The following is a 27,969-nucleotide window of genomic DNA, read 5'->3' as shown; positions in this document are numbered from 1 at the left end:
TTATCAGTAAGTCATTCACTGAACACACAGCTGTAGGTATGAATCTCCACTCACACACATACAGAAGGCGAAGGATCATGTGTCACTAAAGTGAAACTGCTGGGTCACTCATGCCCAATTCTCTCAGTCTCGTCACTGACAATCCCTCTCGGGTGCTGATTAGCACTATGGCCAGTTTGCACATCATATCTTGTCCCTGTAAATTTACAGGACAGCACTGCAAATAGTAGGTATGAGAATTTGAATTTAGTATCTGGATTCAGAAGACATCTTAAAGGTTTTGTGAACTTTTCTGTTATAATTTGGCCAGACGCTCCCACAGTGTTCAGGAACCATCCACTAAGTTTGGGTGGCGAGTCGAACTCAGACATTTTTATTACAGAATTTCCTGCTTCTGAATCAACCAGAAACTCTGTCTTTTCCTTCCACCATCAATATCACAGTGGTTAAAGCCTTATGCGTGTCTGAGTCGTATTCTACATGTGTGACTTGCAGCTTCTGTACTTTCTGTCTTAGATATATGATAGCTTGTGTCATGAGAATCGCGGGGAATTCTAAAAAGCAAGAGAGTCTTCATTGCAGTTAGCTGGGTTAGTAAGGAGCAAAGTATCATTAGGGCAGTGGACAGTGTGTATTTGGACTCACCCCTTCCCGTCCCCCCACCCACGGCGACTCAGTCCCCCCCGGCCGCCGCGTTATCGCCTTGGATCCTGCCCCTGTCCCTCCCTGAGCCCCTGCTTCTGCCCCGTCCTCGTCCTCATGCCGTTATATTTCCAGTGCTCTGCACCATGGTGAGCATTGCCTTGTAAAGTGTCGTCCTTTTTGTTCTGTTGTTTCTGCGCTCTGCCTCTTAGTAACTCCTCTGCGTATTTCACATGTTGTTCAATTAAATGTAATTTGCAAGAATCACAGGTGATGCAAGTCTGTTTGCAGCTATGTCCAGTCTCAGTCTGTTTGCAGCTATGTCCAGTCTCAGTCTGTTTAAAAAACTATTTAAAATGGGCTTTGTAGGTGGTCACAGCTGGGTCTGCATTCATGTTGCCTGGTCTTGCTATTCCACAATGGGCCTCATTAACCTCCATCAGCCTCTGCAAATACCGCATGACAGTCTCTCTCTCCTGTTGTTTGCAAGAAGAGATCGAAATTCTCTGTAGAACTGTCCCAGTTCTTTTGCAAACCTCACTCCTCCTGTTTATCAGGGGGTTGGTGACACTCCACACTACTTCATTGAGGTCATCAGCAGCCCAGGGTCAGTGGACTAACATACGGTCACCATGGGGTCCTACCACTCCAGCCATGAGCAACTGGAGGACATCGTGTAGTTGACTGCTGTCATCTGGGCCCAACGGGCTTCCTGTGCTTTGCAGCTCGGCAGTTCTGGAACGAGTATGACTGGAGACAGGGGATGTCAGGTCAACTGGGGCACGGGGCTGGTCAGGCTGATGTGATTGTGATGCCAGTGGCGACTGGTCCAGTGGCGTATGATGGTGTCGGCTGGTCGGGATGGACTGTCTCCTTTTTTATTCTCTCTGTTGTAGGACAGAGTTCTCTTTACCAGTCATTCACCAGCGCTGGGCAGATTCAAACTTTGCTTAAAAGAAAACTGCTTGGGTCCCAGACATTCCTGTGAGTTTAAGTTGCCTCAGCCAATCCAGTTCAGAGAGACCAGTATTCATGTAAAATGTTTTACTCACCTCTGTGATTCCCTGGATCACAGCGGCCTTGGAACCTGTTTCCTATTTACCTCCTGGTCCCAGTGCTTATGGGATCCTGCCGACATGTGATCCTGGAAAAGCAGCCAAAGACGGAGTATGAAAGCAGCACATTCTCTGTTAGGTTATCTGATGCACCAAATAAGCCGGGACACCGTGTCTGCAGACAACAAGTGCCTACAGTTATTTTATTGTGCAGCTCCTTTACACTTCTGCCTCATGTTTATCATTCTATGCCATAAGAAAGAAGGTTCACAGTTACTGTCTCTGTGTGCAGCCAAACAGAACCGGCCAGAATCAGCTCTGTAATTGTCAGTGTCACCTTCTTCTCGCTCAGCTGCTAAGCGGCCCCAACTTATCATTTACTACAGCGGGATGCAGGGAGTGGCTACAGGTTCTACAGGGTTGTTTCCTCCTCATGTGGGCTGGTCATTCTGCTCAGGCAGGGCCTTCAAATTCATATTCTCAATTCAGGAGGAAATGCTGACGGCAGGTTCTCTCATTTTCTTTCTGACCTGAGGGGCTCATTCTTCCTGGATCTGTCTAACCATATCCTCAAACTCCAGGAATATGAGCCTGTTATTGGAACAGCCATTCACGACCCTGTCCTGGATAAATCTCCCTCTCCTGTGGGTAGCCGGGCGCCCCCCTCCCCTCGTTCCCTGTGTAAATCTGTGGAGGAGCTCAATTTGGTATCATTATGTCTGAACCCCTCCACCAGAGAAAACGCTTTATTCTCTCCTTGCTTTAAGTCCCAGTCTGGCATATATTACATCTTTGTTTCTCACTCTCTCATACCTGCTGTTTCTAATGCTTCTCTGCTTTATCTGATCACAAGTGTGCTTTACCCCAGCTGGCTGTGCCCTCTCTACCTCCTCAGGCCTTGCAATGGAGATTTAATACGTCTCTGCTTCAGAATCAAATTTATTGCTTATTTGACCCCTAGACTTGAAGAATTTATCTCTGTTAATGGGGGCTCCACTGATGACCCAGCCTACTGCTGCATGGCTGATAAGGGCTTCCTTTGTGATGCCAAGGTTGCTTTCGCTAGCAGCCTGACTTACGAATGTCATCAGATGATTTCTGATCTTGAAAAGCGCCTCTCAGTTAGAAAGTGAGCCTTGCTGTGGTGGATCAGGACCATGATCCGTATTTCTAACACAAGCCGAGCTGAATGCTCTCCTGTCACCCCATGCCAAGTTTGTGGTTCATCGCACCAGGTCTCACTATTATGTGTCTGGTGACAGACCTAGTAAACTATTGGCTCTCAGGCTTAGGCAGTGTGACTCATTTTCAATGATCTCTTCAATTAAACTTAAAGATGGGGTCCAAACCACCAACCCTCTGGGAATCAGCAACTGCTTTTTTAAATTTTACTCTGATTTATTCTCCACCCTTCTGTCTGAACAGCCTCCGATCCTGATTTGTTTCTTGATGCCTAACCCCTCCCCCAGCTTTCAGGTTCAGAAGCCTCTGTGCTTGATGCTCCTCTTTCAGTCACTGAACTTAAAGAGGTTCTGGGCTCCATGAGCTCAGGGAAATCTTCAGGGCCTGATGGCTTCCCTCTCCATCTCCTTTCTGAATTTTGGAAACTGCTTTCTACTCCACTCTTCCACATCCTTCTCTTAATTCATCTATGATGATTTTGCTGTTTAAACAAAGTGAAAACCCCTCAGACTGTTCTGCTACCACCCGCTGTCCCTGACAAACGCCGATGTCAAGCTGCTTGTGAAGGTTCTTGCTCTTCGGCTGCAGGCAGTGATTTGTAACTTGACCAAACTGGCTTTATTAAATCCCACCATGTCACCGACAGCATGCGCCTCTCCTTAGATGCAGAGAAGGCTTTTGATAGGATGAATTGGTCATTTTTGTGGAGGGTCCAGGACAGAATGGACTTTGGCTCCTATTTTACCAACATGATTCAGACCCTTTACTCCTCCCCCTCCTCACTCCTCCTGACTGATACCAACATCTCTCCTCGTTTTCAGCTCCTTCGAGGTGCCAGGCAGGGCTGTCCACTATCCCCTTTACTCTTTAATCTCTCATTAGAGCCCCTAGCCACAGCTCTCCATCAGTCAGATCTCATGTCTCCTATCCTGGTTAAAGGTTTTCCTCAGACAGTCTCCTTATATGCTGAGGATCTGCTCCGTTACCTTGGCAATGCCCCAGCTGGTCTTCCTCATGTCCTTAATCTGTCTCAGACACATGAATCCCTGTCGGCTATAAGATTAACTGGGCAAAGTCTTCTCTTCTTCCACTGAATCCTGCATGTCACTTTTCCTCGTGTCCTTCTTCTGTTCCTCAGGCGACGTCTTTCAGATACCTGGGGTCGGACATCTACCCCTCAGTCCTAGAGCTTGCAGCTGCCGTCTTTCGCCATGTTCTGGGGGGTATTAAGGTCTCCATCTCCTCACGGTCTTCTCTCTCCCTCTCATTCCAGACAAGACTGGCCATTATTAAACTGAATGTGCTGCCAAGCATTAATTTTATTAGCTCTATGCTTCCTCTTCCTCCTCCTCCTAGATACTGGGCCTCTGTTAAATCTACCATTTCTACGTGTCTTAGGGATTGTAAGAGACCTTCTGTTCGACATTCATGACCAGTTAGAAGGTGGGCGGTCTGTTGTTTTTCCTTCTATGTTAATACTTGTTCAATAAAAATTTGATCACTATAAAAAAAGGATACATACCAACCACAGTCTCCATGGCACCCAACGTGCTGAGGAGCAGCCCAGCTCACACATACCGTGAGCTACAGACTATCAGGTGATCACTGACACGTCTGCTCTTAAAGGAGACACCACTGATGGGTAAATATGCCCCCCCCCATCTTTGACCCCATTAGGTATCATCCTACCACACGCAGCTTCCTTGTTTGCCTCCAAAGAGTGTTTTGGCAGAGCTTCCTACTTCCACTTGAATATGGCGTCTCCTGATGTAACTGTCCCTCCCCAGTCTCTCTCTGGGAATCACTAAATCAACCTCCTCCTCCTCTGAAGATAAAATGTGATTTTGTATATGAATTATACAGTGCAGTAATCAGTATATTAGCTATTCAGCTGGCGCAATAAATGTTAATGTGTTTCGAAAGTTTCATTTTAATAACTGCTCTATGCATACTGCTCTTCACGGCCATGTTAACTTACTGAAGCAAAGGATCATGGGAGTTGTAGGTTTGATTATTAACGTCATTCCCGTCCTTACATTGTGAAATTACAAGGAAAAAAAAGTTGCAAATTGAGGACATTGTAACCGATGTTGTTCAGAATTTATTTAAACCTTGCTGTAATTATGGAAACACATTAAATACGGAAAAAATCTATCACTAGCAATGATAATTATATGATAATTATATGATAATTATATGCATTTTCACTCAAGAAATACTGTGAAACAGGCTAAACGATCTAAATCTAAAACCCTGAGGGGCCCAGAGCCCCTTCAGTCTCTATCAGCATGACGCCTCTGACTGCAGGTGCACACACATACACACTCACACAAAACATGCATTTAGGTTACATGGGGTCTAAAAATGGCCCATTGTGTGTGAGTGGATGATGTGTCCTGTGATGGACTGGCACCCCACCACGGTGTACCCTGCTCTGGGCTTTTTAGTGATAGTCTCACCATGGAACTGTACTTGAGAAGGGGTTATGATGGATGGATGGATGGGTGGATGGATGATGTATATGTTAATTTAGTTTCTTTTGGCTGCAGGGATTTCAGAAATGTATTTTTTCACAATTAATATGCACATTTAGGGATGCATGATTAAATGCCCAAGCTAAACACTCTGGGATGTGCTTTTCATATCACAATGTTCAATAAGGGATTCAAATCCAGAACCCCCAGGTGACAGGCCTGTGCAGCACCAGTGAACACATCTGTGTTTGTATTCTGTCTGACATGAATTTCATGGTGACTGACTCTATTCTTCCTTTATTTTAGTTGCTGTCAGTGTTTATCTGGCGAAATACTCAGCTCTACCTTGGCAAGAACAACTTGCAACATTTTCCACTTTATTAATGTTTCCAGTCATCATGGTTTTATTCCCAGGTAAGTATGTTTTCAGGTTTTGTAAAGTATCTATTTAAAAATTTGTCTTAGACTTTGGAATGTCAGGAACACTGGGGCAGAACTTGGTACTGAGGTATTTATTTGCTAAATTATACTGAATGAAACACACAAATGTTAAACTTTGGAATGACATTGATATTTAAAAGTGTGCTTTTCATAATTAATATCTACACAATTAGGGAATTATGATACAATACCCAACTGAAACACCCTTTCATAACCCATTTAAATCTGCTGTGTACTATTAGTGCAGCATTCAATATGGGATTCAAACCCAAAACCCCCAGGTGACAGTGCTGTGCAGGGTTTTAAACACAGGATCACTGAACACCTCCGTTTGTGTCTGTGACTGGTGACTGACACTTATCTTCCCTTATTTCAGTTGGTCTCGGTGTGTTTCGGATAATACGCTTAAGAAGGATGGGAGAAACAGTACGACTTGGAGACATTATTGCAATCATGGGCGATTTCCTGTGTAAGTATATTTATGTGGATTTATTTGTTCACATTAACATTTATGTTCATTGGCACATTAAGAATTCTGACCATAGTGAGATTTAGAGCTGTTTCATTTTCCATGGCACACAGGCCCAGTGGGCAGCTCTGCTGCTTCTTAATTCCAGGGCTGGGGGTTCGAGTCCCACCTCTGCTCTTTGTGTGGAGTTTGCAGGTTCTGGTGTTTGACTTGCATGGATTAAAGTTTTCCGCCACTATGATGGATTTCGGTCAACTGAGTGCACTAAAGGTTAATGATGAGATTGATGCAGATCCAAAGGAAAAATAATGGGGCGGGTGGGGGGGTGGGGGGTAAACAAGATTCGCAGACAAAGTTCTGGAAAGGCTGTATTTTTCTTCGGTTTAATTATGATTTAATTATCCTTCCTAAAAATAAAAATAAACATTAAGGTTTTGGGGGGCGGCATGGTGGTGCAGTGGTTAGCACTGTTGCCTCACACCTCTGGGACCTGGGTTCAAATCTCCGCCTGGGTCACATGTGTGTGGAGTTTGCATGTTCTCCCCATGTCGTCGTGGGGTTTCCTCCGGGTACTCCGGTTTCCCCCCACAGTCCAAAAACATGCTGAGGCTAATTGGAGTTGCTAAATTGCCTGTAGGTGTGCATGCGTGACTGAATGGTGTGTGAGTGTGCCCTGCAATGGACTGGCCCTCCATCCTGGGTTGTTCCCTGCCTCGTGCCCATTGCTTCCGGGATAGGCTCCGGACCCCCCCACGACCCAGTAGGATAAACATTGGAAAATAGATGGATGGCATGATGGTTTCGGCAGTTCGCTTAAACAAGCTACTTCCCGACACTTGTTTAAGATGCCAGACTTCATAGTAAGGAGAAAATAATTCCCCAGCATTTAGTGCCACATCAGTCTCAAAGGTTTTTAATGTCCCAAAACAAAGACGAGAGGCAAAAGGCCTTCTTGTTGCCGGGCATATCTAATAATAATAATAATAATAATAATAATAAGGCGCCGACATGGAGTCGGCGGCAGGACCGAGGCAAGCGACGAGGCTTCCGTGGGGGACCCGCAGGTGACCGCCAACCTGGTGGCCCAGGACCTGCAGGCGCCATCCGAGCCCCAGCGCTGGCGAGGGAGGGCGAGCCAGGGGGCAGGGTGGGTGGGACCCCAGCCCTGCGTCTCTGTCCTCTCCCCTTATGGAACACGGCCATAAGGACCCATGGCCGGGGTCAGGCTCGCCGGGGCGAGGGCAGAGGAGTCATAGGGGGCAAAGTCACTAGAGGCAGAGGGAGCGCCTCGGGCGTGGGCGCGGGAGCTGCAGGCAGAGGGAGCGCCAGAACCGCAGGCAGCTGCTTGGGCTGCGCAGGCGGCTGCTCGGGCTGCGCAGGTGGCTGCTCGGACTGCGCAGATGCCGCAGGCGGAGGAGGCGGCTGCTCGGGTACAGGACCCAGGACCTCCAGCTCGGGTGGTGTAGCAGGAGCCAGAGCTCTCCGGAACTGGATCAGCCTCTTTAGGCAATCTGATAATCTCTCCAGGTCGCCCCGTGGAGAGGCGGGAGAGAATGCAGCTGTGCGGCGAGCTGGTCCTCCTCTGGGGAGCCCTGTATGGCCGGTTCATCTATCACCCTCCAGTATAGTCCCTGGAGGGTGAAGAACTTATTGGCGAGGGCAAGGGGCGTAGCCGGGACCTCTTGCGAAGGGAGCGCCTTGGGCGTTGCTGCTGCAGGCGGCGGGACTGGCAGGTCCGGAGCAGGCGAGACTGGCGTGGCCCCTTTAAGGATCCGGGGCACAAGCGGGATAGCGTCCCGCACCGCACTGGCCCCCTTGTTGGCCAGTCGCTCCAACCGGTAACAATACCGCTCGAGGGGTGGCGGCAGCTCCGCGGTAAGCGACTCCGTTTCCCGGAGCAGGAGGGGTTCCTCCTCGAAACCCGTCGGGTGCCACATCCTGGCTAGCGAGTGTGGGATATGCTGTGTAGCCTGAGGGCGGGACGTAGACGTGAGCACGAGATGCTGGGAAGGTGAAAGATAGAAGCGGGATAGTGGCTGATATGTGCTCTATGCGAAAGGTGTTGCTTTAAATAAAAACGCTACTCCCCGAACGCTACTACAGTGTTGCTCTCACGCTTATTAGAATAGCTAACAGAACGTGGTGTCAGAAGTGCACTGTGAGTAGTGACGATTCGCTCGCACCGGGGTACAGTAAAGGGAGAACAGTTTAGATGTTAGTCCAAGACGTTACCTGTAGCGCACCTTGCCGAAAGTCTGCAGCCGCGCCATTGCGTATTCGTCATGGAGGAGATGGCAATCCCTGGTGCCGGACAGAATACCGGACCGAGAGCTACCTTCAACATTCAGCCACCGCAACCGTTCGACTTCGCTAAGCCCCAAGATTGGCCCAGATGGATACGGCGATTTGAGCGTTTTCGCCTGGCAAGCAACCTGCATGTTTCCCCGGAAAACAACCAGGTGAACACTCATCTACTGCATGGGCGACGGGGCAGATGACATCTTGAGAGGGCTGACACTCACGGACGAGCAGAGAGATAGCTATGATGCCGAGCGCGACGGACTTGACTCGCACTTTATTGTGAAAAGGAATGTTATTTACGAGCGAGCCAGGTTTAATATGAGAAAGCAGGGGGAAAACGAGACTGTTGAGTCTTTTATAACGGCCGTGTACGCGCTCACTGAACACTGTTGCTATGGTACCCTACACGGCGAGCTTATTCGGGACAGAATAGTTGTAGGCCTGGCGGACACTAGATTGTCAGAGCGCATGCAACTAGACAGTGAACTAACTCTAGAAAAGGCTATAAACATGGCAAGACAGACGCAAGAAGTAAAACGGCAACAAAGCAGCCTGCATGGTGACTTACATGCAACCGAAAAGGGAGCCAGCGCCGTCGACAGAATAATTAACAGCGGCGCAGCGCACAAGAAGGATTAACCAACAGTCAATAGTGCTTTCAAACCGGCTAAAGCAAAGTTTGTGACGGGCAGCAACAGGTGCCACAAATGTGGCAAATTTCCTTCCCATCCTAGGCAGCAGCGCCCGGAAAACGAGGTGAACTGTCGCCTGTGTGGGAAAAAGGGACATTTTCAGCGTGTGTGTGCTTCAGCCACAACGGTGCATGAGATACCTGAGGATGACATTGTGTTCCTGGAGTCTGTGTCCACGGGAGAAGACCCATGGATGGTGGATATTCTGGTGCTTGACACAAAAGTAAAATTTACGATCGATACTGGAGCAGACGGGACCGCTATCCCAGAGTGGGTGTTTAATGACATTTATTCGAACATCCAAAACCGGCGGTGAAACCAGTGACGAGGACACACCTGGGACCTGGTCAGCAACCCCTTGATGTGCGGGGTGTTACTGACCTTCTGCTGCGAAAAGGACAGACAGAGTCAGCACAGGAGGTGTATGTGATAAGGAACCTGCACACAGCTCTTCTGGGCAGGCCAGCTATTGCGAGTTTAGATCTGGTAGCTCGGCTTGACAGCATTAACATGGAGACTCTGAAGGGAGAGAACCCAAAGCTGTGCAGCGGCTTAGGTGTTCTGCGGCGGCCCTATGCTATCAAACTTCGATCTGATGCAGTGCCCTTTTCTTTAAAAACGCCATGGAGGATTCCGTTGCCCCTCATGTGTAAAGTCAGGGAGGAACTTCAATGCATGGAGAGAATAGGCGTCATCAGTAGAATTAGAGGAGCCGACTGACTGGTGCTCAGGAATGGTGGTAGTGCCTAAAAAGAATGGTGGTGTTCGTTTATGTGTTGATCTGATGAAACTGAATGAAACGGTATGCAGAGAGAAATACGCACTTCCTTCTTGGCATGTTAGCAGGTGCCAAGGTTTTCAGTAAACTCGATGCCAACACAGGGTTCTGGCAAATTCCCCTAGACAGTGAAGTATACTACATTTATTACACCCTTTGGGAGGTTTTATTTTAACCATCTTCCGTTTGGCACAAGTTCAGCTCCCGAGCATTTCCAGAACAGAATGGTGACAGAGGTCACAGAGGGACTCGATGGTGTCCTGTGTCACATGGACGATGTGCTTGTCTGGGGGAAGACCGAAGAAGAACATGATGCCCGTTTACACACGGTGTTAAGGAAGATTCAAAAGGCCAGAATTACCTTGAACCTTGAATGCGGAAAAGTGTGACCTGTCCAAGACTAGGGTGAACTTTCTCGGTCACATTCTTTCCGCTGAGGGAATTCTCCCCGATCCAGCCAAAACAGAGGCCATTCTGAATATGCCACCACCTACAAATGTCTCAGAGGTAAGAAGTTTTTTAGGGATGGTGAATCAATTAGGGAAATTTATCCCTAATCTAGCAGAGAAGGACAAGCCGCTCAGAGACTTGTTGTCCAAACGGAACCATTGGGTCTGGGGACCAGACCAGGCTAAAGCCTTTAAGGTTTTAAAAGAAGAGTTGTCCTCAACTCCCGTGTTGGCCCTGTACGACCCCAACAAGGACATTAAAGTGTCAGCAGATGCTTCATCCTTCGGGTTGGGGGCGGTCCTCACTCAGAAGTGGGCTGACGAATGGAAACCTGTGGCACATGCATCACGCTCCCTCTCCCCCACGGAGCAGCGCTATGCTCAGGTAGAAAAAGAAGCACTAGGCCTAACGTGGGCATGTGAGCGATTCAGAGATTATCTGCTTGGCATACACTTCACGATCGAGACGGACCACAAACCACTTCTCAGTCTCCTTGGAGCACAAGCTTTGGATACTCTACCTCCCAGAATTCAGGGCTTCAGAATGCGACTGATGAGGTTTACATATTCTATTATACATGTTCCAGGGAGGGACTTATGGACTGCGGATGCACTTTCACGGGCTCCAGTCCAGACGAAGCCCCACCAAGGTGACATGGATCTAATGGAGAGTACAAACATTTATGTTGACGTGCTGTTGGACAACCTGCCTGCAAGCAGCTCATACTTGGGCAATCTGAAGAAACACCTTGGGGCTGATAGTGTTTGCGCTCAAGTGATGAAATGGTGCACAGAGGGGTGGCCCGATCGCTCTGGGTGTGTTGGACCACTAAAATCATACTGGCCTGAGCGTGCTTTCCTTACAGTACACGATGGACTGTTGCTTAAGGGCACAAGGCTTGTGATACCCTCAGCACTGCGCAACGATGTTCTATGTAAACTCCATGAGGGACACTTAGGTGTGGTCAAGTGCAGGTCTCGGGCACGTCAGTCTGTGTGGTGGCCTGGCCTTAGCCATCAGCTGAATGAAGTTGTTCATAATTGTCGGATTTGTCTGAAGGAGAGGGACAGTCACAGGGAGCCACTTCTGCCTACTGTATACCCTGAGAGGCCATGGCAGAGGCTGGGAGCAGATTTATTTACATTGAAAGGGCAAGAGTACCTTCTTGTAGTGGATTACTATTCCAGGTATGTTGAAATTGCTCGCATGTCAACCGCAAAGTCCTCTGTTGCGATTATCCACCTTAAATCAATGTTTGCTAGACATGGCATCCCTAAAACTTTGGTGACTGACAATGGGCCACAATTTTCAGGTATGGACTTTGCGCACTTTGCAGTTGCATTTGGGTTTAAACATGTGACAAGTAGTCCACTGTTTCTTCAAAGCAATGGGGAGGCAGAGAGAGCAGTTCAGACCGTCAAAAGCCTTCTAAGGAAAGCATCTGACCCATACCTGGCATTGCTGGCGTACAGGTCCACACCGCTGTTTCACGGGTGTAGTCCGGCACAACTCCTCATGGACAGGCGTCTGTGGACCACTGTGCCAGCCCTTCCTCAGCTTTTGCGGCCTTGTCTGCCTGATGACGATGCAGTTTTGTGGGAGGAGGAGATCCAGTACTTTCAGTTACAATGCATGACACAGAGCTAGAAACCTGAGTCAACTCCAGCCTGGTAACACAGTATGGGTGACTGACTCTAAGGTGCAGGGGACAGTTGTCAAGGAACATGGGACCCCACACTCATACCTGGTGGATGTGTCACATAGGACAGGGCGGCCCAATCGTCGTCACCTGACTCCAATGCATTCCTCTGATGAACACAGCAGTGGCGTGCATGAGCCGTCTCAGGAGTGCGTTACTCTACCCCCGATACACACTCCAACAACAACGCCAGAAACAACGCCCCAGAGACATGTGGGACTCAGAACAAGATCTGGCCGAGAGGTGTTGAAGCCTAATAGACTGGATTTATAAAATGTTTTGGGTTTAAGAGACACTCGAATTGGTGATGGTTAAATGTTTGGAAAACATAAGGAAATTGTTTTTGTACAAATGTTCACTGTGTTACATGTCAGAAATGCAGGAGATGTAGCAATGTAATTGTGTTTATAGGACGTAACTTGAGAGTTGTTCTTAATAATAATAATAGGCTAGTAGTGTCACGCCCAGCTCCTACGATCCTCGTGTTCTTTCCCTGATCGTGCCCAGCTGTGTCTGATTATTTTCAACCAGTCCTGTCTTTTTAAGTCCATGTCTTGCCTGACTCCTTTGTCTGTCATTGATGTTAGTCGTGTGAGATGTTCCCTGCACCCTACTTGTTCAATAAATCCCTATTCACCCTGCTTCCTACCCGCTCGCCTGCCAGCGCGTTCACCCGCTTCTCGGGCGATCCTGACAAGTAGTAGTATATTTTGCATTTTCGAAAAAGTTCGGAATAGAACTCATTTATGTTTGGAAGTCAGTGGTGTGTCATGAAGTGTCTCATTCGCTAATAGTTGCTAAAAAAAGGTCGGAAAACAGTGGATAAAACCCATTGCTTAAAAAAGCCAAAACTCCGAAACTCAAGAATCAGGACAGTGGCTCCGGTATCGCAAGTGCTGCGAGAGCTTATGCCCCGTTAAAAATGAATAAATATCAGCAGTTTTGTAGTCCGTTCCGTTTTTTTTGCTGTTAACAGAGGAATGGCAATGCGACGCTGCTCTAAATTTCCTGTATTTTGGTTCGGGACCTTGCTATTTTTCAGCCTGTTTTTAAATGAGTTTAGGCTATTTCTAAACGTAGGCTATATAAATAGTCCGTAAAGCCATATTTTACAGGACATCACTCGCGCGCGTCAGTTCGCTTTCGGTTTTGTCAGCATGGACACGCTTCTGCACGCGCTAATGCACAGATTTGTCGGACATCGACAAAACGGTAAAGAGTAAGTGGAGATAATGGCAACACATTCAGTTCATGGTGCAAAAAGATGAAAATGGCAGGTGTGCTTTTTGTGGTTTGCCATAAAAAACAGTCTATGGAAGCAATGGCTTTTTTCTTATCCACTCTTTTAGATATTACTAAAATTACTAAAGCATTGTTGTTAAAATAAATTTGCACCGAAAACTTGCACCGAAAAATAATGTTTCATTATTTATAGCCAATTATTGACAATGGTAAAGTCTTGCGTTAGCTTGAATTATTGTTACAGTTATGCAAATGTAATTCAACTATGTGCTTAGAGGATAATGGACAACACAGTGTTGAAAATTTGCTGCATGGCTGAGGTGGTATGAACCCGCGACACGGAGCGTTTGGTTTAAAAAAAATTAAAAATTCAGTAAGATGATTTTTTTCTTACTGTAATCCATGCCCTTGTACTCTGGGCACCTGACATTTTACCCAGTAGGATGTTATTGTGTAGACCTGATGTAGGGTGACATGTAGGGTGTACGGGCTCGGGGGGGGGGGCACCTGGCCGCCACACGGGATGGTCCGGCATCCCCTCCCAGCTGACATGCTCCAGCCCCCACCTTCATTACACCACAGGGTTTTGAGGGACTCTCTGACTTGCGGGGGCATTAAACTTCTTGGCCTGTATTTTGGCCCCCGCTGCCCTCGGATCATGGGCCTTACTGTGCATGAGCTCACAGTGCAGTCGGGTCCTGGGGACGACAGGATTTATCTCAGGGGAAGAAAAGCCCAAAGACACTTTGTTATTTAATATCATGTTATATCTGTATAGACTGGTGAGAGAATGAAGGTGTCTGATTTGCTCTCTTTGCCTTACAGATGATCCAACAATGTTTAACATGCTGTTCCTTACTATTTATTCCCAACTCTTTGCCTGGATGAACAACACATTTAAATTAGGTGAGTCTCCCTGCATTTTCATACTTATTATGTGTAAATGGAGGTTGGTGTTTCTAATACAGTTAATAACTTCTGTTGTGTGGAGGCTCAGTGTGTCACAACTGGGGGTAAGGGGGGGGTGGGGGGGGGGGCAGAAAAGGAGGCAGAGATCCAGCGGTGAGGAAGGAGGAGAACAGGGTTTAATAAGGTAAAATCAGGGTATGGGACAGGAACAGCAGGGACAGGGCAACTGGGACACAGCAGAACCAGGTGCAAACACAGAGAGCAAGGACTAGCACAGGTTTGTATCGATCTATCTGCTCTGCTCCACCTCGGGGAATCCGGGGTGTGTGATTTTGAGTTGCCACTAGTTTCCTGGAGTAACTAATTAAGCATTTATAAATTAGTCTTCGTGGTTAACATTGGATTATTACAGTAATGTGATATCCGTGTTTAACACACATATTAATTCATTCAATGCAAAGAATGGATGAGAAAAAGCGAACGTTAAGAAATGCACCAAAAAGGACCCCCCTAGAATGCGGTGGGGGGTGTTGTATCTGCATTAGATGAAACAAAGTGCTCTCCTATAACAGGCCTTATAAGAGGCAGAGTGATAACTTATATACGCTAACATTTCCTTACGTTTCCCAATTCCTCTAAGATAGACGTGGGAATAAGTAGATACCTGCACGTATATGACTATATGCATTTATATTATTATTTAAGTGAGGAGGATAGAACTGGCAATGATCTGTGAGATACCTTTATGAGGGAGACAAATTGTTTAGATAATTTAAAGGAACATACAGCCATATAACATCTACATATTTATGCTGACAAATAGGAGACAAGACACACAGAACAGGCAAATCTTAAACCAGCTCTAAGGACTGTATACCGTGTGTGAAAGGGAGGGGGGCATGTTGGATCCCTAAAACACCCACACCGGGGGTTAGGCTGCGTCCACACGGCATCAATTTTAAAGTGCGTCCGGTTTCTGCTGCTTCGCCGCGCCGCTCAAGGTTCAGATCGATTGAACCTGGTGCGCCGACCTCCACCAAAGCGGCATCCAGTCAGATATAATATCCGCTTTGCGACGGGCAGCTTCAGTGACTTGGGAACCAAACCTCTTAGCAACATGGAGGAGAAACTAATGACTGCAGTGTCCCAGTACCCCGAATTATTTAATGTCACTTTAAAGTCAAATCGAGAGAGAATTCAGAAAAAATGCACTGACCCTCACCATATATGCGAAGTTCCCTCACTAAATTAAATTCACCTTATCCCTTTCATGCATGGTTGTCACTACAGTGTACAGCTATTCAAGAGCCATTTTATTGGAAACGCAATGGTCTCAATGGTATAACTGCATATCAGCCACTACAGTGGACGCTCTTGCATCACTCTATAGGCTTCCACCCACTGGCCAGTACTTGTAACTACGTCTAAAATTTCTTTCAACCAAGATGGCCGACCGACAGGCAGAAAAGTTGAACACAGCAGGAATATCTTGCCAATCCTTCTATTCTAGAAGACCCTTGCAGGAAAAAAAAAAATATGACAACATAAAATAACGTCTGAAAAACAATATTATTCTTTTATTTTTCAGGTTTTGATTTTGTATAAGGAGTAAATTGTGATTAACCATGTGTCCACTAAATTGGACATCATGCATTGCCAGCTATATTTCAGCTACAAGTCATACTATTGCTGTAACTTTGTTTTTTTTTTTTTATTTTTCTAGTAAATTTGTAGTGAAAATCAAATGTTTCTTGAGGCATTAACTGAGAAAACAAAATTTGTGCATATTAGTTCTGTTATTTGAGTGACATTTACCATCTTTCTCATTGTATTTTGTAGAGCAGGAGTGCAGTACAGAATAGGGAAGCTTATAGGACAGTGGAGATAATTCCTTCAGAGTCCAGTGATGATTTGAGTTGCAGTAATGATGAATGGCTGCCAGAGAAACATGGTTTAGCAAATGCTAGTGATAGTGACCGCGGCATGGTGGTGCAGTGGTTAGCACTGTTGCCTCACACCTCTGCGGCCCGGGTTCGAGTCTCCGCCTGGGTCACATGTGTGTGGAGTTTGCATGTTCTCCCCATGTTGTCGTGGGGTTTCCTCCAGGTACTCCGGTTTCCCCCCACAGTCCAAAAACATGCTGAGGGTAATTGGACTTGCTAAATTGCCCATTCACATGGCCTCTTCCTGCATTGGCCAATCCCCACCAGATGTGGGCAAGAGATGGAGCAAGAAAGAAAGGAGTATTTGGAGACACATAGACAATCTTCTTTTCTTGTTGTTAGAAATAAATTATGAGAGTTTAGGCTACGTAGTTCCTCATCGCTGGTTTCTCCAAAGGCCAGAACAGTATAAATCTTAAAATATATACAAATATCTGTTCAACAGAATTAAAACCAAATACATTTTCCTACTTTTCACGTAATCAGTCCTATTCATTAGTTTTTGATGACATATTGCCAAATGCACGCAGTTCACTAAAGTGGACTTTTAGAAGAAATGTGTGTTGAAAAAAAAAGTTAACAGGTGTTTTTTTCATCCCTTCAGAGAAATAAAACCACATTGGAAAAAAAAATCCTGACTTAGATATTCGTAATTCATGCATGAAAGGGTTAAACTGTCGCGTATGGAAAGTAAAGTTTCATGGAGCCATCCTGAGCTTTTATAATATTTGCCTTTTTTCACTAAGAGAGCGAGTGCCTTTTTCATGTAAAACAACAATGTAACTTATTTTGTTTCGAGCCCAAACACACTTTACAATCGCACTTATTTTCATGGTGAGCGCTCTTTCATGACGTGCAGCGGTTTTCCTGAACCACTTGCTATGTGGATGCAGGCTTATGGTCATCATGTTGGGATTAGAGTTTACCCCATTGAAATGAATGGAGAGTCCCCACAAAGATATAATTACAAAGCTGTGTGTGTGTGATCTTACATCTAACATGATTTTTTTTTACTTTCAGAAGTGTTCTAGCTGCTGCATTTTGAATTATCTGTAATTTGTCAGTATTGTTCTTTGTAGGCCGGCAAAAAGAGGGTTACAGTAATCAGGACGAGAAGTAACCAAAGCATGCATCAACTTTACAGCATCTTTCAGTGATAAAAAGGTCTGACTTTAGCCAAGTTCCTCGTTTGGAAAAAAGCTGTCTTGGTCACATATTGGATATGGCTTTTAAAATTCAAATCACAACCCATAAATACACCAAGATTTCATACATGTGATTTAGTCTGAGTCACTAAGCTACCAAGCCTTGATTTTAGCTTCTCTCTCATTCCCTGGGGACCACAATAATCACCTCTGTTTGCTCTTCATTGATTTAAAAGAAAAATATTTCACATCCACTTATTTTTAGCTGATTCACAAGCACAGAAATTGTTCCGTAAATCAGTAGCATCAGGTTTTCACAGTGGAAAATGACAGCGTATTTCCTAACGATGTCACTGCGAGGTAGCATATAGAGAGAAGAGCAGGGGACCAAGGATACCACTCTGTGCAATTCCACTGTCGTCCATAACTGGTGCTGACAAAAAGTAGCCTAGTTGACCAGGAAACTTCTTCCTACTATATATGTTTTGAACCAGTTTAAGACGGAGCCAGTGAGTCCAATCGACCTAAGCTGGTATAAAAGGATGGTGTGATCAATGGTGTCAAACGCAGCACTCATGTCTAATGCAGTTAGGATTGAAAGGCTATTTGAGTCTGTGTAGAGCCTAAGATCGTTTACTACCTTTTATAAAGCACTCAGTACTGTGATGGGATCTAAAACCTGATTGAAATGTTTCAAATATCTTGTTTCTGTAAATAAATTCCATTATCTGGAGATACACAACCTTTTCTAAAATTTTACACATAAAAGGAAGATTTTAAATAGGCCTAAAATTACTAAGGACCATATAATCTACTGCAGTGTATTTAAGGAGTGATTTAACCACAACACATTTGAAAGAATCTGAAAAAGTGCCTGTTAAAAGTGATGTATTTACAATGTAAAATCCTTTTAGAAAACAACATAAAAGTTTGCCTAAATAATAGAGTATGAATTGGGCCAGTATGACATGTGGATGGTTTCAGCTGAGTGACTCTTTCCAATCATTCCATGTCAGTCTCATTAAAAGGATCCATCCAGACAGGGGCTCCGCTATCAGAGCTGCAGGGACCATAAGCTGCTGCTATAGAGGCTGTAATATTGGTCATTTTAGCTTTAAAGAACAGAGCGAATGGCCACATTTATCAGCAGATGCCTCTTCTGCTGTAGGTTATGAAAGGTGGAGGAGCCTATTAATAGCTGAAAATAGAACATAGATTGGACATACAGTGCCCTTCACAATTATTGGCAGCCCTTGTAAATATTTGTAAAAATAGTTAAAAAAAACATATTTTGCTGAAGTGGCTTCATCTCACACTGAAGAAATGAGAAAACAACCTTTTATTGAAATAAATATATTCTAAGAAAAACAAATCCTTCATCAAGAAATAATTATTAAAAAAAAAAAAACACATGTGCCATGATTATTGGCAGCCCAGCATTTAATACTTTGCACAGCCTCCCTTTGCCAGTATAACAGCACTGAGTCTCCTATAACATTCTATAAGGTCGGAGAATACAGAGCAGGGCATCTGAGACCATTCCTCTTTACAGAATCTCCCCAGATCATCCAGGGTCCCAGGCCCTCTCTTGTGCCAGTTTTAGTTTCCTGGCAGAAGCAGCTAGATTTTGATTTAAAGTGTCCTGGTGTTTCATGGAGTCCATACTGCCATGTACCCTAATGAGGTTTCCAGGGCTTTTGGTGGACACATTTCCCACAGATGAGTATCCATATGTGTGATTGATGATGAAGGTCTATCATAAACTCATCATCAAAACTGAGGGCATATAGACAGTCTAGAATAACCAGTATATGAGGGAATCTGCCTGAGCCAATGATGGTGCCCCTGTTATGATCAGATACATTTATTTCTGGTATAAACTGAAGCTTTTTAGAGATCAAACAGCTTCCCCCAGCCGTAGAGTTAAATGATGAATGGAATATGTGTCCTACCCATGGCCGCTTATGCCTTGAATGATCAACTAATTTTAGGTGAGATTCCTGGGGGAAAACAATGTCAGACCTGAGGAGCTTAATATGCTGGAAGACTTTCTCCCTCTTAATAGGACCATTCAAACCCCTCACAGTCCATGAAATAAGTTTGATATGCAGCTTTTCCATCCCACAGTCAGCATTTGGCTCAGTCATTGATTCTGATATACAAACCATTGAATAAGATTCATCATGACTAGGGTGTGAGACCAGCTTCACTTCAGCCAACAATAGATACTTATAACATTTGTATTCAAAAGAGGTGACCAATGTGTACCCCCCCCCATGTTCCTCTCCAAAACCAGAAACCTAAAGAGAACAAGCTCAGCAGCATTAGAACAATCTGCTAGTGAGTCCAAATCCTATGGTCGTCCTTCATTAGGAGCGAGCGGCAGGTCCCTGACACAATCGCGCTCCCAATGAACAATGCAGTGTTACAATAAGAGGCTGCCGGACACCTCCTGATTATATAATTAACCACATTCACTGTAAACAAGTGCAACTATCATGTGAATTTAGTTTAAACTATATTTAAGTTTACCTAATCAATTTATGACAATTAAATATAAAATTCACCATTAAGTTTCGAGAGGCCAAACCAACCAGCATATTATATGATAGGTGGTCTGTCGTTGCTGTGTATTTGAAATCCCAAAGCATCCAGTCTTAGGAGGGAGTCAGATCATAAGTCACCATTAACAGTTATTCTGTCCTCCAAAGCCATACAAAAGTATAACATTAAACCCAAAGCTTTTTAAACATCTCATGCCAATTTTTTGAGCCGTATCCTCGTTTAGCCATCGTCACTGTGAGCTCTGAGCACAGAGTTCTCCCTTATCTGCTGGTATAATGGTTCTGCTGCTGCTGGGGTGTGGAAGTGATGAACGTCATTGTTTAGGGTGATGCAGAGATGAGCTGGGTAGCTCAGGACAAACGCAATTCCAGCCGTAAACAGTTTAGTGACCACAGGTGCCAGGGTGATGGTAGCCCCCCCCCCCCCCCCCCCCGGAAGCTCAGAGTCTCGCACTCTAGGTCTAACCAGCAGCCTGTAGCCCTGAGGGAGTCTAACCCCAGGATGCAGGGGTCCTGCACTGCTGCCACCTACACTGGGTGATGCACCATCTTGCCCCTGAGAGCCACAGACAGCATCCCCCTCCCTCTCATGGGGGGTCACCTCACCGGTCACCATGTGCACAGGGGTCGGCTTCAGCTGAGTCCAGACTGCCCCACGTCGGGCCCCACCAGTGTGATGGTCCCCCCCCCCATGTCCACTATGGCGGAGTAGGGGACTCCCTCCACTGTGACAGGGACATGGCAAAAATCCCAAGCACATGGGTGTGACCCAACTTTGCCACCGGGGGGCGTCATCATAAGCTTCTGGGGGGAACGGGGTCAGACTCCCCCCTCTGTGTTGCTGGGCCCCTCCTGCAGCAGGTGGTGATGGGGTGAGTGTGTTAGGGCTGCATACAGTCCCCTCTACACGGACCCTGCACTGTTTCCCTGCGCTCGGCCCTGCATGGGTCATTCCCTGACCGGGTGGCCAGGCTGGCCACACCCCCAGCAGACTGGGTGGTAGACAGAGTTACCATCCTGACCATGTCCTCCCCAGGCACAGCAGGGTTCGACGCCCTGTGTGTCGTGACACGTTACTCCTGTGACCATCATCAAAATTATCTGCCATTTGTGTCACAGTCACCCCTCTGTTGGTTTGTCCCAGACAGCATCGCCTTCACTCACATCTCACATCGATCAGTCATGGCCGCCCAACTCCCTGTCAGCAGGTCGTGGTTTTTCCCTCCTCAGACTCTCAGTAGCTTCTCACCACGGCTGGCTGTCAGCTCCCCACAAGCCTTGCTGTATCGGAGATGCTCTGACCCAGTCGTCTGACCATAATGATTTGATCCTTGTCAAAGCCACTCAGATCATTATCTCGGCCCATTTATTCTGCATTAACACGCCAAATAAAAGTATCAAATGCTGTGTAATATATCCCAGACCTTGACATGCGCCGTTTTCACCAGAAACTCAACATCATTCACATCACGTGGGGGGAGTCATAATGTTTTGGCTCATTAGTGTCTTAATATTAAATAATAATATTTGCTCATTTTCTTAATATTCCAGTATCATGTTATTCAGGATGTTTTATTTTTGTATTGTGTACTTTTTAATTCCTTGGTTCCAGGTTCCCTTGTTTTCATTCTGTACTGTCTTTGCACTTTGTCTCCTTTGTACTGTATGTATCTCTGTCTGTGTTCTTCACTCTTGCTGCTATTTGCAGAAGAATTTCCCCTTGGGATCAACACAGTTTCTCTTAAATCTCATACAGTGTCTGTATTCTCAAATACTGTTTCATCAAGATAACATGAGCTGAACACAGCAAACACAGTGTGTATTTTGAATATGTAACACCGGTACCTGTATTCCAGTACAACCCAACCCTGGTGTCATGTGACTGGGAATGTGTGAATTGTACCTTTATAAAGGGAGCTGAAGGAAAGACAGCGAGTGTTTAAATGAATAAAACCTTTTATGATTTATTAAACATAGACAGTCATGATGTTTCATTTTATATTCATAACAATGATAGGATAAGGTACTAGTGTGGATAATTATACACCACAGACTAATGTGATCTTTCTCTTTTCAGAATATTCAGTTCCGACGGCAGTCGCTGCTTTGGGAATCTGTGCCTGCATCATTATTAAGCGTTATTTATTGTATCATGAAAAAAAGCGCTTGGAGGGATTTTACTGTAAGTATGAAACTTTGTACTGAACCATATTCAGCCTGTTTGTCACTGATAATTTACATGAGTCACCCTTTAAAATGAGTCATCATAGTACAATTAAAATCCATGTAGTTCTCAAAATTTAACACTCCCCTGTTTATATGTATTTTGAAATTGTAGCACGTTGCATAATGATTGTGCATATTGAAATATTCATTTAATGTTTATTTTTTAGCAAAATTTAAGTATTTTCCTTATTTTCTATTTTCCCTATTCTCAAAAGTATACAAACGAACCTACATTGTACATAAAACACTTCACACCCTTAGAACCTTCTTATCAATGACCATGATGATACAGTTTATCACCTTGAATGTCTCCCTTAGAACCAGGGACGGATTAAGGACCGGGCCAGCGGGGCTGCTGCCCAGGGGCCCTTGGGGTGCAGGGGGCCCGTGGGGCCCCTAGCCCAAAACAATTTGCAACGCTTATCAACAATGTATTTTCGTTTGTCTATTTTAGAGGGCCTACATTCTTTGATCCTCTGCCTACAAGGGCCCCTGACCCTATAGGGAGGGCGTTTGGCTGCCAAGGGCCCTTGAATTGTGGTGGTTGTGGTGGGGGGGGCCCTCGCGAACGTTTTGCCCAGGGGCCCACACAACCCATAATCCGTCCCTACTTAGAACCTTCTTATCCATGACCATGATGATACATTATTACAGTTTATCACCATGAATGTCTCCCTTAGAACCTTCTTATCTATGACCATGAAGATACATTATTACAGTTTATCACCATGAATGTCTCCCTTAGAACCTTCTTATCTATTACCATGAAGATACATTATTACAGTTTATCACCATGAATGTCTCCCTTAGAACCTTCTTATCTATGACCATGAAGATACATTATTACAGTTTATCACCATGAATGTCTCCCTTAGAACCTTCTTATCTATGACCATGAAGATACATTATTACAGTTTATCACCATGGATGTCTCCCTTAGAACCTTCTTATCCATGACCATGAAGATACATTATTACAGTTTATCACCATGAATGTCTCCCTTAGAACCTTCTTATCTATGACCATGAAGATACATTATTACAGTTTATTACCATGAATGTCTCCCTTAGAACCTCCTTATCTATGACCACGAAGATACATTATTACAGTTTATCACCATGAATGTCTCCCTTAGAACCTCCTTATCTATGACCACGAACATACATTATTACAGTTTATCACCATGAATGTCTCCCTTAGAACCTTCTTATCTATGACCATGAAGATACATTATTACAGTTTTTCACCATGAATGTCTCCCTGGTGTTTTGCTGCTTATTCCTGGTTCTTTGGAGGCTCCATGATGAACCATAATCAGCCCTTTATTTATTCAGCAAGATCTTCCCCATGCGGCTGAGACTGCAGCCTCTCCTAAGTGTCGCCTCTCCTCCCTTCTCTCGCCTCAGCTGCCTTACTGTCAATGTCTGCACCCATCTGTCACAGCAAGTGCTTATCTGTAAGCCCTGTTGTCTTGTGTTTGAATCCAGTCTCCTCTGTTTGTCTTTAGTAGATTTTGTTTCCTTTTGTATTAGTTTATCTGCTTCCTGAGTTTTGTGGTTTGCGTTTTTTGTTTTAGGTTTTGCTAGGTTCCTGTGTTTGTGATTATGTGTTACTTGTCTTCGGTATATTCTGTTTCTAAGTTTCCCTGTTAGTTTCTGAGTTCCTTGATTTAATTATTAGTTTAACCTATAGCCTGTTTTGCCAGCCCTTGTTAATTGTTCTCACCTGTCCGGTGTTATTCTTCTTAGTCTCTGTATACAGGTTCCTGATCCTGCTCTGTTCTGCGTGGAGTCATTTGTTGTTGATGGTATTTCTGATGGTGGTGTTCTTGTTGAGTGTGGTTCCCTGATTTAATCTTTGCTATTTTTGATTCCCTGCCTGTTCTCAGTGTATCCAGTTCCCCTTCATAGATCCTTTTGTTCTGTCAGTTTACTTTATACCCCTTTTTATCTATGACCCCTCGTGGTCTGTTTTCCAGTGTTCTCTGATTCTGTTAATAAGCCCCTGTGTTCCCGCTGAGCCGCCAGTGGATCGCCCACTGCTTATTCTGCCTACACCATACCTTACCCCCAGTATAGAAACTCCTGAGTCTGTGACACCTTACAGCCTCACATCAGCCTTTCTCCTCATTATGCTGGTGCCTCCTGGCCTCATCTCCTCATAATTGTCCTATAAGCTGTCCTACTGTCAGCATTCCATTGCTAATTGTTAGTGTTCCAGTCAGATTCTATATAAAATGGTGGGATAATACAGCTGTGAATGATAAACCACATAACATTATACACCATACCTTCATGGGGTCACAGAGTCGGGCTTCCTGAGTGACCCTGACAAAGATCTAGGGCTGCATGATGTCACATCGCGATTAAATGACGCATGTGCAATAATCACCAGGGCTGTAGATGATAGCAGATAATAACAGAATTAGCCGGTTTATCAGGAATAAAAACAGCAAAATTAATACAACAAGACTGTCTGAAAAATCATAACTAAACATAGACATAGTGAATCAGCAGAGAGGAACAGTGATCAAAAGTCAGAGCTCACAGACAGACAGGGTGGCTGGTAAACATCACAAAAATACAACCTGGGAAATGACCACAGGACTGAAGTCCCAGTAAACCCTGTAAATCATGAACTTCACAAACTGGTATTTATGGCAGGGCTGCCATTCAGAAACAGGTTCTATCCAAGGTCAGTGAACAGAGACACATAACCTGGTGTAAGGAGCTCAGAACATGGAGCCCTGAACAATGGGAAAGAGAAACATGGTCTGATGATCTATCTGTCACCCTTTTCTTACATTCAGATTCAGATCCAGCTCTATTGTCATTTCAACCACACATTATTAAATATATGGCAAAATCAAAAGTGCTTCTCTAAGGTCATGTGTGACATTAGAAAACACTTAACAACATAAAAGCAGGAACTCAGCGATAGTAATGTGACTTGTGCCCGGTAAAGTAGTACAGATGTGCAAACAGGCAGTAGTGTAGAGTGAACCAGTTCTCATTACACATAATGTACCGGTACTGATACGATTAACGTGCTGTATTCAATGTCTTATTGTCTGCAGAATAAAGCAGCTGCAGAGCCTAGTGGTTCCGGTTCTGATGCTACAGCACCTCCTGCTTTATTTACAGGGATACACAGAAACTGCTGAGAGGGTGGGATGGGTCGTTCTCAATGCTGTGTAGCCTTTGAAGGCATCTCCCCTGGATCAGCTCCTAGTCAGAGGGCAGAGACACTCCAATAATCCTCTCCGCCCCTGTAACCCTTTGATGCCTGTCTCTGTGTAATCTGGAATACCAGCTGGAGATGCAGTATGTTAGAACACTCTGGACCGTACCTCTGTAGAAGGTGGTGAGAATGTCAGGGGGAGCTTTGCCTGTTTCTGCTTCCTGAGGACCCACAGTCTCTGCTGGGCCCATTTGATAAACTTATTACAATTCAGGGACCAAGTAAGTCTGTCAGACATGTAGATTCCCAGGGATTTAATGTTCTCCACGTCTCCACTGTGAAGCCACTAATGCTGAGTGGTGTTTGGGTAATGTGAGTCCTGAAGTCCACAATCATCTCCCTGATTTTGTTGATGTTGAGAGCCAGGTTGTTATCTTTGCAGCAGCTTGCTAGATTGTTGACCTCCTGTCTATGCAGTCTCATCATTGTTACTGATAAGTCCCACAGCAGTCGTACTGTCAGCAAACTTGATGATCTGGTTCTTGGTAAATTTAGCAGAGCAGTCATGAGTTAGCAACGTGAGGAGCAGTGGGCTGAGTAAATACCCCTGGGGGGTCCCTGTATTTACCATGTTGGAGCCTGAAGTTCCGGAAATCCATGATCCAGCAACAGGTGAAGGTGCTGAGACCAGGCAGGGAAAGTGTTTTATCCAGCCTGTGTGGAATTATGGTACTGCAGAGCTAAAGTCTGTGTATAGCATTCGGACAAGGATTTGTATTGTCCAAGTGACACAGCAACTATATGGAGTATGGAAGATACAGCCTCTTCTATAGACTGGTTAGGATGATCGAACTGGTGTGGATCCAACAAAATGGGAAGGTCTGCTATCGTGTGACTTTCACTGAGTCGTTCTAATTATTTCATTGCAATCACCGTCAATGTAACAGGATTGTAGCTCTTCAAGCAGGTTGTAGCTGTTCTCTTTGCTACTGGATTGACTGTACTGGTTTTGAAGCACTTGGGAACTCTGGCTTGGCTTAAGGTAGTATTGAAGTATTTGAAACTGGTCTTGGTCTGGAGACCGTTTTTTTGTAGTCTTGGTCTCATCATAGAATCGACTATATTTTGACTCATTCTTGTCTTGGTCTTGGACATAAAAGACTTGATGTTTTATTTTAAAACCAGTCAAGACCACTCATCGTAAAGCATCAATATTTATCACAAAGGCTTAATATTCATATGTTTGTTAACACAGTACTGTGTGGTGCGTCTTATTTGACAAAATGTTATATTTTTATAGAAGTATGTTATATTGAACATCCATGCTTCACATTTTATAGTGTATCATGTTATTTAGACTCAAACATTAGTCTGTTTCAGGTCTTATCTCAGTCTCTCCCTGCCTTGGTCTTGGTCAGGAAGTCTAGTGTCACTGTCATCAATCTGCAGTCGGGTTTATAATCAGTTATGGCCTGGATTCCCTGCCGCAACTGCCTGCTGTCTCTGGTGTTCAAGAAGTAGCCACTGATTTTTCCAGCTTTGGCCCATTTAGCCATTCTGATCCTCGCGATAGATCAGCCCTCACTGAGTGGAGAGCAACCTGGTCCCTGGATCTGAAGGCTGCATTCCGGGTTTTCAGAAATGTGCGAACCTCTGCAGTCATCCTTGGTGCCCAGTGTAGGGTTTGGACATAACAGAATGAAAAAGAAAGGGGAACTGGAGTGAAGGAAAGAGAGGGTGTGACGAACAAGGGAACACAAGTAGACAAAGGGGTATTGTCCTGTTTTTTTATATTTTATTGGCACAAGATGGAGAAAGAATAAATAACCCCAGTGCAAAAGATCTCATGAGTGACCACAGCTATAATAACAAACAAAGCACAGCTGCTGAACGAGACCCACAGCTATACTTACCTAAGCGTCAAGATAAGAGAAACCAAACAACAAACTCTACATCTAATGCTGTTCAGCCAAATGGCTACTTCAATATTAGTTTAAATACTAGAACTCATGGCCATAGGTGAAAATTAGCGGGAGAACATTTTAAAATGAATTTCTGGAAGCATTTCTTTACACAGCGTGTAGTTAGAGTAGGAATAGTCTTCCTGCTAGTGTAGCACAAGCTAAAACCCTGGGTTCTTTTAAATCAGAGCTAGATAAGATTTTAACAACTCTGAGCTATTAGTTAAGTTCTTCCCAAACAAGCTCTTTGGGCCGAATGGCCTCCTCTCATTTGTAAATTTCTTATGGTCTTATGTTCTTACGTTCTAACTCCCTAACTGACTAAACAGCAAATAATACATGCTAGCAAAACAAAAATTGGTAGTCACTCCTTATGCACCTGAAACACACACACACACACACACACACACATATGGAATCAGATTTATGCCAATATTATCAAGCAAAACTTTTTTGACATCAAGCAAAAACAAGGCTTCGAGAAGAAAAACAATATCTGAAGCAAAAGAATTGTCATCTCAAAAGTGAAATTCATAACATGCAAACACATTATTGGTCTGTTGATAATGTTTTCCTTTGTTTATGCTGCCAGATTCCTCGCTCGCGCTCCCTGACG

At 44.8% G+C, this 27,969-nt stretch overlaps 1 protein-coding gene and 1 long non-coding RNA gene across 6 annotated transcripts in view; one reads left to right on the top strand and one right to left on the bottom strand.

Moving 5' to 3' along the window:
* LOC125705349 (uncharacterized) overlaps positions 1 to 27,969 on the top strand; it is a 180,831-nt gene that overhangs the window by 35,244 nt on the left and 117,618 nt on the right. For 4 of the 5 annotated variants that reach the window (XM_048971882.1, XM_048971880.1, XM_048971881.1 and 1 more), the window contains exons 10-13: positions 5,660 to 5,767; positions 6,171 to 6,263; positions 14,251 to 14,331; positions 22,064 to 22,168. The exons of the other annotated variant lie outside the window; for it this stretch is intronic. In XM_048971882.1, coding sequence (XP_048827839.1) covers positions 5,660 to 5,767; positions 6,171 to 6,263; positions 14,251 to 14,331; positions 22,064 to 22,168 — 387 coding nt within the window. The remainder of the gene's footprint in view (positions 1 to 5,659; positions 5,768 to 6,170; positions 6,264 to 14,250; positions 14,332 to 22,063; positions 22,169 to 27,969) is intronic. 5 annotated transcript variants of the gene reach the window in all.
* Positions 1 to 27,969, bottom strand: part of LOC125705380 (uncharacterized) — a 104,711-nt gene that overhangs the window by 18,534 nt on the left and 58,208 nt on the right. The gene's annotated exons all lie outside the window — the stretch shown is intronic.

This window comes from Brienomyrus brachyistius, chromosome 12 (genome assembly GCF_023856365.1).
Source record: "Brienomyrus brachyistius isolate T26 chromosome 12, BBRACH_0.4, whole genome shotgun sequence".
Lineage (NCBI taxonomy): Eukaryota > Metazoa > Chordata > Actinopteri > Osteoglossiformes > Mormyridae > Brienomyrus > Brienomyrus brachyistius.
Note: the sequence above shows the minus strand (reverse complement) of the source record. Positions and strands in the feature narration are given on the sequence as shown.